Here is a 17,599-nt window from a genome sequence, read left to right on the forward strand (position 1 = left end):
GCAATCGAGCAACAAATAAAAAAACGCGCGCGCTATACTCGGCTGCGCACTGCGCCTGGAGATGCCAGAAGTTTATGGTGATAAATTTTATTTAAAAAGATGAATGGTTTTGCGTACGCGCGGCGCTTCCCATTTTTCTGAGGCTCCAGAGCCATCCAGAGCGCGACTCATCAATGAAGGCAAAAATTGAAATAAAATTGTTACAGCCCGCCGGCTGGTGAAATGCAAATAAAAATGTTTAACGGGTCCCACCACGCCATGTGTAACCTCGGGGTCCACACAGGCAGCAAAAACGTGGCTGAAGGGGCCATTTCTGTCGCTTAGAATGATGAACGGAATTATTACTATGTTTCGAGAGTCGGGGGTCTCGTAAAGGCTTATGCCAATACATTTTTAATGTTTGCTTTCAATCTTACTGTGAAAATAACATAAAATCAACACAGCCGATCGTGTTTTATGCACCGTACCGTACATGTTAAGATGTCGCTTATGCGTGAGGACGCTACGGAATTGTCACGTGTGGTGTGATGGTCGCCGGAATTTTCGCGATTGATTTTTTTTTCCCACTTTGATTAATTTACACAACGTAATATATTACATGTTAACAACAGGAATACTATCAATCTGGATAAAATTCCTATAGCGAATGAAATCAATTCGATCACTATTTTTTATCAAACCAGTAAAGTAAATGTTTTGTAACTAACTTCCCACTCTTTACTTTAGAATGTTAGAATTCCACAAATAAGTAAACAGTACCTTTTTCAATATATTTTACTTCTCGCGTAAAGTCGAAGCAAGCACAGCGTTATATGCGCAATTTGATTCGTTAAGGTGGCACGAGTACTCTCACTCCCCGACGTGACAATCCCAAACGATATTTCCGTAGATATGGCTTCAGTGTTTAGTGTGAGGGAAATTGAAAGAAATTGCAATGAGCAAAATAAACGATTTACACAACGTTCTGCCCCGTTCCCCCATCTTCCAGCGATTTCATTCGCTTTCAGACCATCGCAACACAACTTGACTCGCATTAACAGTTGTGTTTCTTTCGCCAGCAACTTCCACGTGTATCACACGGAAAACCCCTCATACCGGGGTATGCCGTTGATGCCGTGGGCTCGAGAGTGCGAAAATGAATTTCACAACGTTTTGCTCTTTAATTTGCTTTTTCCTTGCACCACAGACCATCCTCACTTGCGTTCGTTTTTCATTTTTAATTTATCCTTGAGCAGGTTGATTCAAGTTTTCTACGTAGTATTAGTATAAATTAACAGGAATGTCCAACCAACAACAAAAAAGCCCGTAAAAAGCTTTATGCCAAACTTTTTTCCTTTAATCAAATGTTTTATGTTTCAATTTTTCAAATCATTTCGAATTGTAATGTTCGCTTGCGCTTGCTCTGTGTTGCACGCATTGTTTGCCATAGTCCCATCGTGCATTGAAACGTTTCTTTTCTTTCATATGGTACGTATACGACCGGTAGGAAATAATTTAAGATCCTATTTAAATGAATAATTACCACGGAACAGCTGTTACTTACACGTACATGTATTTGGGACACATTTTGCCGGGATACGCAGATGACTGCCCTCGACCGGGAGCGGTATTAGAGGACTCCTGGTGCAAGCCCAAGACCGCGAAGTTGTTTTTTTGCGAAGTGATAAGTAAGTTCGAAAGGTCATGGACAATGTCGGAAAAGGTAATTTGATTATCAACAGCCAAATTTCATTAAAGTTTCGTTTGCGCGACATGTTTTTCCCATAAAGTAAAATTCAATAAATGTCAAATTTAATCAACATATGGCATTCTTTTCAAGCATGCAGCTTAAACTATGCTCACCTTGTGTGGAGCCGTCTTAATTTTAACGAGATTTAGATTTGATTTCGTTCTAAAAACCTTGTTTGTTGGGTCATAATTTTTACGACTAGTCATAGACTGATCATGCTGATACGGTCATCTCCTATTCTACAAAAAGGTGATGTGTTAGTTAAACACCCAAATGTAAACCGTGCTACGAATATCATTATTATTACGATTTTATTTGCACCTAATGTTCAACAAGCATTTTACATCGTTGTTTTCCTAGAGTTAACGTTGAAATTGGTAATAACATTCAGAGGATTACCGGACGGACAGATCGAGGGATGCGCCTTAGTCACAACGAGACTTCCGCTGGTTGGTGCCACCGTAAATATACCTTCGGGAAATATTGTTATGCCTGAATTGATGTACGATTCCAGCTAAAATACCAAAAACGAATAGAATTAACTTGATAATTCTAGATAACCGATCATTACGGCGTGATAGCTTACGTAGACAATCATGCTGAAGCCACGGTGTTTCACGTTCGAACCATTGTAACCATTCTCGCTTGCTTCCCGCACGGCCACGTTGAACAAATTTGGAACGAGCGTATTTAGGCGGCGGCGCACATTTGGTTCGACTTGGCGCGTTTCGTTTGCGTGCTTAACTTCGGCCGTCGTCAGAAAATCGTGGTAAATATCCAACGCGAACGGTACGCGATTCATCTGCTCTTGCTTAAGCGGCCCAATAATGTAGTACGGATTGCCACCCAAATTGTCATACTTGCAACGTAATTTAATTTCAAAGAAAGGCGCACGGGGCTTTACTTGGCCACACATTGGATCCATCTCTTCCAGAACGATTTCGAAATTCCGGCTATGATCTTTTTGCATACGATCGATATCCTTCCAATCTTTGCCCAACGTCTGTAACCCTTCCATGATGCGCATCGTTTCGCGGAAGAATGCGAGCGGATTTTGGCCTTGCTGTCTTTCCTGCAGGTTCTTCAAATCATCACGCAACAGTTTGAACCTATCGATATGTTCCTTTAATACATCTGTAAGTGGCGAAATATCGGGAGCGGGAATCGTTTTCCCTCCCTTAGGTGGCTCCTCGCAGTAATAGCCTTCTATGCAGCAAAGCAACACTAGCAGAAAAATTAGGCGCTGCATGATAAACCGGTGGCTAAACATGGCAACGAGCACGCACAACCGAACACACTATGTCTTAAAGGGCCAATTGTTAACTGATCTGTATCTTTCGATAAAATGGCCGTCAACCTGCTTTTCAAGTCAAGTCTCCGAGTAATGAACTCTTTACCGTATTGGAAAGAAAAAAATCACACAACCTGCATACATATGACCCAGTACGAGATCGTATTGGTGGTAACAGATTATTTATACAAGTGCATTAAATCGTCCAATTCAAGCAAACGACTTCAGACCATTGCCTATGCCCGCAAGAGACACGTCAGTTCAAGCAGTGCTTCATCTTAAGAAGAAGTGAAATTTAAGAAGTTTGTTGCGTGATTAGTGATTGGTATAAATTTTTCTTTTCGGGGATTCGTAATATATAGAATGCTCAACATTTTAAAATGTATCCTTAACTAAGGCCCAAGTTGTAGTGTATGTGTTCGATGTGGTTTAGACGTATACAATTGTAACAGTGCTCAAAGTGTTTATTCAAGTGTGTTCAGGAAGATTTTGATTTTTACGAACATGTTAACATGATACTATCTTACAAAAGTACCTTCCACCATCATAATCTCATCGTCAATTATTCATCCGTAGTGTTAATGTGAGACAGCGAATGATGCGATGCAGCGAGGTTTTGTAAGTACTTTGTCCATATCGTTCGACACATTGCAATTAAAAATGCATCGTGCACACGCCGCAATGGACGCAATAAATTAGTGTCCATAACATCAAAAATGCATCATTAATTCATCCACAAAACATCGCCGAAGGGCAACAAACTCGACACGGAGTTAATGAAACAAGCATTCCTATGCCACTATAAAGTAACCACGAACTAGTACGCTTCCCCGGGAGGGCGGAGAAAAGTGATACATTTATAATAAATCGCCAACCACACTGCTAACCACTAAATCCCATTTGACACGTAACGCACCTAGTATTACCAACAAGGGTTAAATTCTATCATCAATCTGTTACCTAAACCTTTGTAAATGCTTTAAAGTGTTTCCTTTATTATATTATAAGAGTAATTTTCTTCATCTTAATCTAACTTTATAAACTATGACTGTAATATCGTAAAGTATATTTTCACATTCTTAAATGAGCGCTTAAAGCACTAAATTGCACTTAAGAACTTAAACGAACAATAAGATAAAAAGACACAGAGTTAATTGTGTCAATGAGCATTTCATTTCAAAAGTATTGTTATTGATAATATAAAACTGGAGGTGAAATACTATTCTATTAAAGTACTCTTTCTATCAATTATCGTTTTCTGTATAGAATAAAGAACAATTTTGTTTTCGTCTAAATATTTAACAATACCAAATAATATCTCTTTTGGCACGGCAATTTATACACAAAAAACTGCCATAAAATCAAGTTCAGCGAAGCATAGCCCATTTAATGCCATTTAAAATCCATTTTCATCACGCAGATTAATCGGCCCATCCGATCAGGTGCAATGGTAGAATTGGAAATCCCGGTCAAAAAGAATGGCAAAGTTTTTTTTACAATGCTGCCGTACACCGCTATCAGAATCCACCCACAGTTTTTTTTTATTACTGTTCAACATGTACACATCTTCTTACGCCATGGCGGCTGTAAGTCAATCGAGTTAATGCTGCGGAATAATCAACGATCATGATGATGATGCTTGTCGGTGGTTGAAAAGAAGAAATGAAAGAGCTCAACAATACCATTTACCATTTTGTTTTCTATCATCCGATCATCCATCGTTTGTGCGATGATTGTTCTTGCTGTTTGAGTATTGAATGGAACATTTATTAGATCGCTGCTCTCCCATGTTAACAGGCGATTGGGCAAAATAATTGGAGCAATTCCACTCTGTTGTTCAATCGCAGTCTTGGAAAACACACGGCCAATACTATTGACGATCTTGCAATGACTATTCTATGACTAGTGAAAAATTTGTATTAACTTTTAGTGAACGAAACAATAATTAATTTAACGACAAATCCTTAGTATTATTCTTCTTTAGTGGTACAACAACCTCAAGAGGTCTACCATGAAGAGGTAGACCTTCTTTGAACCCTATCTAGAAAATCAATCCTGTGTGCGGGTATCCTATTTTCGGTTGTCAATTAGTAGAAGAAAGTTTTAAACGATCAGTTGGCATAAACAACATCTGCATTTCCAAAGTTCCAATTCAACATCTGAAAATGGCATACATCCGCTCCCAGGTTTCCTTCGAGCTGCTTCAAAATGTGTTCAGCTCAGGAAAGCATAAAGCCCTCACTTTTTTGAATAGGTAGCAGAGAATTGCAATTTCTATCGCAATTTAAGTACTCGAAACAAGATTTAGCACCTCGCCTTTCACTACTCGATCTCCATTCCTAGTTAACGCACATCCACTGTTCATCAGCTATAGCTGCCCACATTGAATGGTCAACAGCACCGTATTCTTCTCAACTTCACGCCTCACTGATGGCCTTTCACAAGCGAGAGGACCCGGCAGGGAAAAGTTTTGATTGAATTTTTGTCTATTCGTAGCAACACCAGCACACTTGTATCAAGCCAACCAATGGGTCCAGACGCTGGTGACATCTGGCGGAAAAATGAACTGAACCCTGCAGTGCAGTGGGAGTTAAAACACCAGGAAAAAAGGCAATCATGGGAAAAGAAAAGAAGGTGAATTAAACGAAACATTGTTTCCCCGACCGCATCACCCAGGTCCACATTGCCCAATTTTCAGCACAAAAGATGGAAGGCATGAGCAACTTCACTCATTTCGTGTGATCGCGCGACACCACCACCACCATTTGCCATTTCGCCTTTGACGGAAACGGCAGCTTGGGTGGGTGGGTGGCTGGGTTTGCAATGAGAAACAAGATGAACTTTATGAAGCAAATCCAATTTGCAACCCGTTGATGGTAATTGACAATCACCCGAACGATATTTCAGAGTAAATTTGTCCGTAATAGGGTGTGCAACTGTGGCAGTGCTGTTGGTTTGTTGGCCACTACGAACACGTACCCGAAAAGTGATGCTGTTTAAAGGACAAGAGAAGGAATACGAAACTTTTCGCATCCCGCAATTCTAGGCATAGCTACTAATTAAAGAATACGATCTTGTTAATTAAGAAGTAGCCTTTACGGTGCCCCGAGTCGGTGGCTGGCTTTTTGTGATTATTAAAAATGGGTTTTTGAGAAAAGTGTTTTAGACTACAGTCACAGCATGATGTATATGGTGTGTCTTAAACTTTAATGATAATAAAAATTACATTCAGTGTGGTCATTTGATGAAGTTGCTAGAAGATGTCCTCTAAAAACGGACTTATATTTAGTACTAACCACGCATGCAGTTTAATAATCAGTTTCTACATTACGTATCTTCGTTTTAATTGACTATATGCTGAAGTTGACAGTATCATTGCCGCTAAGAGCTCCCATGACTGAGATATCCATCGCACATTACAACGCTCATTACGATTTTAAATCATGCATCACTGCTACAGCTATGAAAGACTGTGACCGAAGACTGTTCCGCTCGAAGCAAACCTCTCAGCGCCGTTTTATTTGCCGGATAAAGCCGACTTACTGTAATCGCACCGACCAATTTACGATCAATTTATGATGAGTGGTATGAGAATTCTCCAGCCAAGGAAAACGGGCATTGGCGCAGAATCGGTTCAAATATAAAACACATAAAATAACCATACTGCGCCCAACCTATCATAATAAAATACTTTTAATCTTATCATCCACCGAGCGCAACCAATACCGGCATAAGACAAACGAATAATTGATGCCATCCTTTACGGAGGTTCGTTTGACAAGATAAGTCTTGCTACATTGCTTAATCAGTGGAACATCAATCATTCCCTCCTCGTAAAAAGTTGCTTTCCCGATAATAGACCGACTGATAACGATGAGGTTAGGATTGATCAGAGCTAACAAAACACGTTGAGCCTTTAACATCAACTTTTAACATTTTTTTAACTTTAAAGTCATACGTAAGGGACGTTGACACGATACGAATGGAGCGGTGCCCGTATTTTATCCTGTTGTAATCTTTCTCACAATTTTTGCACCACATTGTAATATTTTACCTTTTTGCCTCTGTTCTAATTCTAATTATTATCGTGAAAAAATGTTACTTAACAACCTAACAGGACCTAGTTCCAACAAGTGAACAATAAATGCACTATGTAACCGACAATTCCCCCCAGCGGCGGATCAAACGGTAGGCGGAGTAGGCGGTCGCCTAGGGCCTCGCCGTGTTGGGGGCCACAACAAATAGGCCTCCCGGAAGCACTGCGAGCGAACCAATTCGATGGCAAAGTGCTTCTTGGATGCTGTAGTTGTAAATTCCACCACGTGCTGCTTCTCGAAATTGGCGCACGTATGATTGTAGCTCCATTTAGAAGAGTACAGATACAGTGGTAACTGGTGTTGGTGGTGATATAGCCGGTTCCGATATTGTATTCGAAGATGGTGATGGCCCTGGCGGACCATTTGAAGAAGATGATTAGGGGCGGCCCAGCGGCGGATCAAACGGTAGGCGGAGTAGGCCCTTTCTTACTGCGCTTTTCGCCTTGTCTCATTTCAAGTCCCCTCAATGTTCCCCGTCCCTCCTGCATCGTTTTTAAAATTAGAGGCCCCTACTATAATTCCTCCGTGGGCCTCCAAGGGGATTGATCCTCCACTGATTCCTTCTGTGTTTCTTTATTTTCCACCTTCATAATTGATGAAAGGAAGATGGTGCCAGAGATTCATTTTGATCGGCTGTCTCACCTGCCGAAACGGTATGACAAAGGACGAACTGCTCTCTGCTTGCCCTTCTGTTCCTACCTCGTAGTACTTGTTTATCCACCGCTCTCTCACCGGTCTACCTTTTTTTAATCTGCTCGTTTAATGTTTTACAACAGACGTGGTTTAAAGCTGTGGGGTAGAGTTCTTTTATGGTGGGTGGAAAAAATTATCATAATTCACTCGCTACTGCTACTACTACTCGTGGTTGTTGTTTTGTGGCCTGATTGTTCTCGAGGTAAGGAACGCGCAGGTGTAAAGGATGCGAGTTTGTCATTTTATCTCAAAGTGCCTTTTTCAAGCAGAAATTTATATATTTTTTTATCTCAAAGAAACCATAACCCAGCCTCAGCGTTCTCAGGCATCCTCTGCCTGTTTAGAAGATACGAGTAGAGTGTCACTTCATGTCTAAATTGTGAATACAGCATAAAGAACGCCCCTAGAGAGCAAATTGTTCGCTGTGCCCGTTTTCTTATGAACAAAGACAGATAAATACGATGAAAAGCATTCCCGATGAAGCATTTTAGCTGTCTAGCTTCGGCCGTTTTATCTTCTGTGAGTAATAGGGTGCAATTATGATATTATTGAAATATTAGTACCATTATCAGCAGATGTACAGTGCGAGGTTGACATTATGTTTATTTTACACACAAAAAAAAGAACAAACAATAACATCAGTTACTTTGTCTTATGAAAATGATAAAATTGAAAATATCTTGATATGCTATTTTAGATTACATTTTCTTCTTCTCTCTGCGATCCTGGGAGAGGTGACTGGGAAATTTAGCTTTCTTGGCCTTCCCCCTAGTTACTTCGCAGTTTTGAGCCTAGAATCCTCAAACTACCTCTTATTTACAACCGGACCAGCAGCTAATGGCTAAGATAACGATTTATAGACGATGTTTCCCAAGAAATTTCCAACAAACCTCTACGGTTTTAAATATAAATCGCATTTTAAAAGCATTTTAAGTAATTTTGGTACTTTTGATTTTAAGGTATAATCTACCATATAAAAATTAGTGTATATTTGGGATGCCAGCAACAAGCGACAATATGAACAACACAAGAGCAAATGAATATAATTAGTCTTTCTGTTTCGTTTATGTCGATCCTACGAAAGCCTGCGAAGCAAATGGAACTCGGTAAATTAACTCCAGTTTACTTATTAATAACAATCCGAGCTATGCTTAACACTTGTTGTTCCTGTTGTTACACACACAAACCCATTTTAATGCTATGATTTTGAAACCAAAAGTTAAGCTGACGTATAACTACCATCACTGTTATGCACTTTCAACATTCCACCTGCAGTCCGGCCACCGCAGGACTGTGTTTTTGACGCACAACATCCTTCCACGAATCGACGGGCTCGTGCGTTAAGAAGCCATGTCAGCTCAAGCCAGCACAAACGGGGTTGGTGAGCGTGAACATCCTGCAGGCGACCGCTAATGGCCAATGCACACACTGCTCTACGCTCAACAGTGTGCACACTTCGGGAAAATTATGCATTCACTGTGCGTTTATGTGTACCTTTATTTCCGCACTAATTAAAAGGCAAAACATTTGCGTCTCTATTTGCCACACCCGTGTGTGGCGGGGAGGTGCGTTAATGCGTGGGGGATGCATTTTGCGTCGAGTGCAGTTGCAATAACTTGATTACCAGAGGCCAGTAAAGCACGACCGAAACCGGGAGCAGCCTGGTGGTGGTGCAACAGTTCATTCTCGAGTGTCCTTTTGAACTAGCACGCCCAAATCCCTCCAGCTACCCGGGTACGTGCATAATTCCGAGCATAAAGGTGCCATTGAGCATATGCTGAATGGGCGAAACGCTGGCAAAACACACAACAGAGCACCGACAAGCAATGTGAAAACATGAAATGTTGCAATTGTACCTTCATTCATCTTCACCTTATCGTTTTATACGTTCTTTCTAACGCCTTTCCGGGGTGTTTCGTTTGTTTTATAATAAAAAGATTAACAATTTAATTAATTTCTACTCTGCGTGCACTCATAATTCGCACAACCCGTAAACTATAAAAGTGTTTATAGAAATGTTTGTTTGTCATTTCGTAGTACAGTACAAAGAAATCAATCCGTCGAACTGAACAACAAAAGTCTTAAGTTATTGAAAAGCAACTTCAACATTTCCATTTTCATGTTAACGTCATAAATTAAATGCAATATTATTAGAAGGAAGGAAGCTACATCGTTGCAAAACATCCACCAGCAAATAAGCGGTTCACAATAAAAAGGTTTCTTAATAAAATAAAGTTAAATAAAAAAACGCATAAGAACGAAGCCAACTGGCGTATCCTTCCCACTCATAATTTATGCTAATGAAGTCAGGGACTTCTTTTGAACCGTAACCTTTCTTTGGCGCGTGAAGCCCACTCATACAACTCTCTGTGAAATCAACATTTACTGCATCAGTCGCTTCTGCTCGTCCCGCACACAGTTAGTGCAAGAGAGAATATTATTATTACTTGTAGCCCGGTGTAACCGCAACGAGATTTCGCCCTACAACAACCCGATCTTGGCACAACAAGGACAATGTGCAGGACACTTTTGCTTACGATTCTTGCCCATTTTATCTTTTATATTCTCTTTTATGCTTACACAAATGCTCTTTAAGTAAATTTACATCCCGGGTCAGTTGCTGTGCAGCTGTTTCAATTATTAGATTCATTGCCAGCATATCCTTTTGTAGGCACAAGATGTTGGGTTATTAATTTGTTTTAGAATCTTCCATCCACGCCAGGCCGTTTTTAGATAAAGTTTGTGCTATGAGATCACAGCGTTGGTGTACATTCAATTTGCTATTGTGAAATTTACATGTTATTTGATTAAATCAATACGCATCTTGTTCATTCAACCACTAATAGAATAAAGCATTATTCGACAACGCCCGACACAAAACAATCAAACCTTAAAATATAAAGTTCGAGATTTGTTTATCCATCGATCGTTGTAGCTCCATTCCCAGACGTATGCTACATCAAACCCAGGTCAGTGGGAAACTTTCCTAGATTAATCAAATGGCTCCTAGGAGTCCTAGGATTCGAAAAACGGAATTGTGCATACACCAATACACACGTACATTAATAGTCTCCACCTTCAGGTTCAGTGATAAAAGGGTTTAGTTATTGATTTATGTAATTTTCTCGGTTGCTGAGCAGTACCGCAACTTGAATACGCAAAAGGACTAACATTCGGATACCGTTCCGATTCTGATATTGCGACCTAAAAATACATGCAACATCCACACCCGTGCGATGCGTCCACTACCCCCTATCACAAAGGTATGATCCTTTCCGGTTCGAAAGGTACGGTGATCGATAGCATCACATCCATTTCCCAGACCAAAAGATAAAACGAATCAACGATGTCCCATCTGGTTTTTCCTGTATTTTTTTTTTAGTACGGTTCGGTTAAATTTGTTGCTTTTTGACAAAAATATCTTTCTAACATCCATATTTAGCATAGAACAAATGATAAATCGATAAACTTGTTCGTAAAAGCAACAATAAGTTTTTGCTGCTACAGATAAAACTTTTCCATCAACATATGGGACATGATTAATATGTATAGTAAAAGCAATCTAGAAATTACCTTTAAATAGTTATAATAACCAAAAAAAACTGCTTTCATCTTAACCAATCGTATAATTTTGATGCATAAAAGGATTTAATAAAAAAAACTGTGTCACTTACCTCCACGTCATAAGTTCCACTGTTTCGTTTGCAAAGCCAGCTGGAACCACCGCCCGTGCTGGGACAGTCGGCATATTTTACTATCAGTATCACATCGATCAACAGCCACACGAGCGAAGTCAGCACCACAATTCGGCAGGTATTCGTGCGAAGCTTCCCCCGAAACATTCTATTTAAGCTGACAACGGACATTTTAATTTTCACACTTTCTCTCCGCCGCTGCTATTCACTTATCCCACCGAACGGAGATGTGATGAACTCTGCAAGCAAACGGCACGCAGATTCACACATACGCAAGCACTAAATAGACATCAACATTAACACTCCGCACGCGTGCACGCCTGTTAACTGCTACGGAACACAACAATTTCGGTCGCACAAGCACAAAAGATTCCTCGGGAAGAGAAGTGTACAAATTTCTCTTCGGTGGTTTTACTGTTACAATTTATCACTGCTGCTGAACATTATTGCACATTCATTAGTAACATAATTACACATTGCTCACTCCTTGCATACTCCATAAACACAGCTGTGGCACACTTATAGATAAACACACTGCACGATCAAACATTCGCTCATTACATTTTCGACCTTTTCAAAAACTGTGGAAGCTATGGTAATGGATAGTTTGGTAGATAAACGAAAGAGAAACATTATTGATTGTTCAGTACACCTATTCAACCAGTTTCAACAGGCGTAACATTAAATGTTTATTTAATCTAAGCGAAAATAGCACGGTATGCCGGCCGGAGCCGAGCTATCGTTCGGGCATGCTTGTGATAAGTTGGCTCGTTTTTCTTCCCCGGAAGTTAATTTAAAGTTTACAAGGTAAGTTAAATATTTACCTCAAGACAACACAACATACCGCGGCGAAACTTAAAAACTGCACTTTCACCAACAATGCCCACGCAAACGATATAGTGTTTCTTGCCACTTCCGGTGAGTGGAGTGCACTCACAAAAATGAAGTGCTTGCAATCGAAGTGAGTACGGAATGGTATTTGCAACATACCCATCGTTCAAGTCAAATAATGCTATAAATCATATGTTATGATACATATCGGTAGCTATGCAATGTTACACGTTACGTTTAGAATTACATTACAGAATAGAAAAATTGTAAGTTAATTAAAAAAGATAGCAAAATTGGTATCATTAGTTAGCCTCGCTTCAGTTCTTCCTTAATTGTTCACATCTACACACTAATTGTTGAATTATTGCAATGCTAAGAAATTGTGTTGCTATTATGAAAGATACGTATGCATATTCTGTATCATAAAGCACGTTTGCCTGAGTAAACGAAGCTGTTGGATAATAAATACTTGATTGCAAAAAAAATCTCTAAGGAAAAGATGTTTCATGGACGCCTGTCAATTTTGTACATGTGATGTCTGAAACAAAGCTTTCATCACAGATGAATTCCGATGTTTCAACGCATGTTTTTGTTTTCCTTTACCATATTTATGGATATGTGCCTATGTGCAATAAGCCACAAAACCTAACGTCCATGCAAAAGGCCGTTTTACGACATCGAAACAATGGAGAATGATACAAAGTGAATTAATCTGAATCTAACCGTCATGCACCCCGGTCTCCCAGTTTTTGGTTTTGAATGGCTTCAACTAAACGACTTGTTGCCGAGTCATTACGAAGAAAGCGGTAGTACATAGCATGTCCAGTAGCAAAGAGTACATAGACGCACACATATTTGGCCACTGAGAGCAGCACCATGTGGCCGCCCGAATGAATTTTAATGCGTTTCCGATGAATAATTAGTAGCGGAGGATTTCCGTAACCGCCCACACGCTGTTGGTCAACGTTGGTCGTGTTTCATATCTGTTGATGGTGCTGGCTCTGCTGACGACGATGATGATGACGCTGGCGTTAATGATGATTATCGTCCAAAAAGTGATGATGATGAACGTGGTTTTAATTCACAGCCATTCTAAAGTCTGATTAACTTTTGTTTCAGTGATAATCACATGATCACACTTCTCCAACGTGAATAAAATCGTGTCGCGTGAATGTTTACGATTTGTTTGCACATTTCTGAGCGTAGAAAACAATACAGTTGGTTATTCTCATTTTCTGCCGATGTCCAATAGCATTATTGCAGTGTAAGATTGCTCTTGTATCTCGAATCTGGAAATAAATTAAACAAAAGAAAGCATTAAAAATCATGTTTATATTGAGAGAGTTTAAAGAACTCATTTTAAACATTCATAACAAGTCTTTGTTTTCATTATAAAATTTTCATTTCCAAAAAAAATTGAGCAGTTATGCTTCTCAGACCTTTCAACACAATCTATTAAATGATGCACTACACTTGATGAATAACATTCTGAGCTGATTATAATGCTTATCACGCTAGCAGATGCGATTCGCCAGAATAATCAAATCACAACCAACAGAAATCAGTATGTACGGCAAATGCCGCTGTCAGATAATCTACTAGTTACTCTAAACATAAGGAAAGGAGAGAGATCACCTTTTGAGCATCATCCTCACCCTTTACAAACAAAAACACGCTAACGCTAACGTGTGCTCTGCAAAAGGATCCCTCATCAGCAAAAATTCCTGGCCTAATCGTTATTTACACAGGCATCGAATAAATAAATACTATACCTGTCGTAATCAGGCACTGAGGGTAGGAATGAAAGCGTATCGTCTAATCGTGCTATGTGGACCATTATTTGAACCCATACCAAGCAAATCATTTGCCAGTTGCTGACAACACATCTTTCCGTGTCATCTTCTTAATTTCCTAACGATACGTAATGGAATGCACACGGACTAATGAAAGATGTTTCTGAGAAATTATCAAATTTTATCATTCTGTGCAATCAAGGTAATACCAAACAATGATTATTAACTTTCAAGATGGTGGCAACTTTTGAGATATTTGAATTTCATCCGTTGTAATTCCAAAGAGATAAGTAAAAGAGTTCAACAAATCTATTTAACCTTATATAGAAAATCATAATTGGAGCCTGAAAATGACTTCAGCCACATGATGTAAAGTTCAGCACTGAGCTTAACAATAGTCGTTATATCCATTAGCTAATCTGTACAGATCCTTCGCAATAGAACAACGCGGTGCAAAAAATAGTCAAATTTCAGAAGGTCGTTAAATTTGTAAACAAAAATAATTGCATTTCTAAACATAAGATCAGTTCGTGATAGATTGTGATTAAGTGTGCATTCTTTGACAATTGTAGCCACACTAAAGTACAGTACGAACAGAGTTTTTTGTTCCATTATTGTACATGTAATGAAAAGGTAAATTTACTTACTCTACGTGTTTATTTTATTTCACAAGAGCAAAAAAATGTTCTGCCAAGAATTACCAAACAGCAGAATCACACCAAAAGAAAACTGCATCCCACTACGCGTTGAGTCTGTTCAGGTATGAAGGTACCGGGTAATCTAAACCATTAAACCTAGAAACCATTTTCCGGCAACAAAAAAAAGGGAAGGGGAAAAGAACGGCATACCGTACCGACGGATGAAAGCTCACAAAAAACCCCCACCCAACCGGCTGAGAAAATGCATTCCACAGCAAATGTGCAGCTTAGCTCGGTTCAGGGAGGGGGTGGTTTTTATGACCAGAAAAGCTCCAAATGTAAGAGAAAACAGTTTCATCCGGGCAGGTAGGTCAGCAGGAAAAATAATCACCCCGGTGCAAACGGTACGGACGAGCGGCGCGACCAAAACAACGTGGAACCGAACGACGAGAGCCAGTGTTCCCGGGGGCCGATTTTGGCCGGAGAAAACTGCCACAAAGCACATAAAACATCCATCGTGGAAAACGAATAACGGGGATTTTTTTTTGTGCTAGTGTGTGCTGCGTTACCTGTGGGTTTGGATATGCGATGCGATTATTCAGGAGATTGAAGATATTTAAATAAAAGCCGCGCGACGACGGTTGTAATTTTATGCAAATACATGACCACCGGAGCGCAAGCATAGTTACAAACGCCGAGGCACCGGTACACGGTTTCAATGCACGTCTATTCAGCTTTGAGGGTTTTTTTCTACAAACCAAAGCGCTGCACTTGTTTGGATGGTCAAGTAAGGCGGATAATTTTTAAGCAGAAATGCACTAGCGCGAGCAAAAAAGCCGCACATTGACTTACTGTTTCCCACAACATAGAAGGGAGTTTAGTCAAATCGGGACAGAAATCTGGCACAATAATTCTAAATAGTCTCAATTAATTATAGTTGATTTTCTATTGAAAAAATTGTCTGTTTAACAGTGCTGTTTATTTCAGATAAATTGATTTTCTGGATTAGGCAACGGCAAAGTGCGGCCAGCGGACCAAATACGGCCCGGTAATAGATGTTACCCAGCGCAATAGAAATGTTTGAAAGACCTTACAACACAAACAATAAGGCAATATATCTTTGCCGTATTTGTCAACATTTTTCAATCAAACTTCTTTGGCCATCTTTTCTCAACCAATTAATTTTGATCGATAACCGAGTACGCTCGGGTAAAGGCAGTGTGGTAGGAGGACACATGTGACAGAGCTGGAGGATGGCAAAATTTTGCCAATGATTTTAAAATCCGAATGAAATGCAACGAGTTTTTCACATTCCGCAGTTATTCTAAGTATTTTGATCATCATTTTTTTTTGGAAAAGATCATATGTCTAAAACCTCGTTTGGAATGTCTGGCCAGCAGCTTCAAAGTGATTTCTACTAGTTGGCCCTATTCGTGAAAAGTGGACCCCTGATCTAGCCGTAGTGCTATTGTGGATGTTAAAAATATTTTTAAATATGATCCATACCAATACCAATCCTCCGACCAAAAAATAGAAATTTTATATAGAGCCGAGGTATTCACATGTTCAATCTTTCATTCATGCATGACAGTAACATAATAGTTGACGAGGGCCTTAAATAATACACTTACTGAACATACCGAATCAACAGACCCGAGTAACACACGTCTAAAACAGACGTACTACTCGCCCCCTATTCTTTACGCAGGTCTCCTGCGGTGAAGTTTTGATGAGATTATTGTGCTTTGTGGAGTAATGTTGTGTTTATGTACGTTGTGGTAATCATATCAGTTTGCGAAGTGGTTTACGAGGTGTAAAATGCTGGCTGTCATTAAATCGCTGGGAATTAAATTGATACATTTTACCTTAAAGGCTACATCGGATCAAATAGCAACACTATACGGTTAGGCGTATGAAGTGTTCTTTGTGCGATGCATATTTAACGGCATGGAAAGCAACATAGCGCAATACATATTTTACATGTTATTAAATATTGATCATACCACGTAGCACCATTTCGAAGTGCTATAAAAAAACAAGTTAAGCGGAGTTTTTTTTTGTATAATGTTAAACTACCTCACGTACCAACAGCGCAAAACGTATTGTGTTTTTGTACTGTTGGAAGCATTGATGTTGTTCATTGATGATTTCAATAAAAGAATCTGTAAAATTATGAGCTTATCGAATTAAATCATTGATGTAATACTAAGTAAACAACTCGTTTAAAGCTGTCTTCCCATTAATATTTCCGTTTTAAATTAAGTTCTAAGTTTATCATTATATGACCATAGAATGATATACCTTGCTGTTTTATCTGTTCCCTGACTGTCCTGTTCTTTGCTTTACGACTATCATATGTAATTTAAAAGTTGAAACAAAAAAATCTCCAAAGCGGAGCTCCAACGTTTACCGGTTGTCCCATTCTATCTGGACCGCATCACATGCCAAAGACGGTAAAAAGCAAACTTATCTACTGTGGTATGTAAATTAAAACCGTTTCTTCATCAACTTCGACACACTCAGCAGTTCTATCCGAAAGATAAATAAACTTTACGAAAAAAAAAACAAAGACGAATGTTACTTTCGCATTCTAACCAAGGATGAATTGGAACCCAACGTCCTTGACAACGCATTTGTGCACTTACTTCTAACGACGTGGACATGAAATGAAACAAATTAAGTTTTATAGTTGGAAAAACCACAACCGAGTCAGGGCACAGTCATGGACAAACTTTAATCAACCTGTACACAACTATGGACGGTGGTGGCCTGTTTGTTAGCAAAGTTTCTTATCAGCTACACTGTGAAATTATGTGCGATAAGCAATGTATG

The 17,599-nt window shown here is 39.4% G+C and overlaps 1 protein-coding gene across 1 annotated transcript in view; it reads right to left on the reverse strand.

The window, feature by feature from the left end:
* LOC128300431 (polypeptide N-acetylgalactosaminyltransferase 5) overlaps positions 1-11,969 on the reverse strand; it is a 39,884-nt gene extending 27,915 nt beyond the window's left edge. The window contains exon 1 of the mRNA XM_053036477.1: positions 11,485-11,969. Within this exon, the coding sequence (XP_052892437.1) occupies positions 11,485-11,676 (192 nt within the window). The 5' untranslated portion in view covers positions 11,677-11,969. The remainder of the gene's footprint in view (positions 1-11,484) is intronic.
* Between the last annotated feature and the right edge of the window lie 5,630 nt (positions 11,970-17,599).

Source organism: Anopheles moucheti, chromosome 3 (genome assembly GCF_943734755.1).
Source record: "Anopheles moucheti chromosome 3, idAnoMoucSN_F20_07, whole genome shotgun sequence".
NCBI classification, from domain to species: Eukaryota; Metazoa; Arthropoda; class Insecta; order Diptera; family Culicidae; genus Anopheles; species Anopheles moucheti.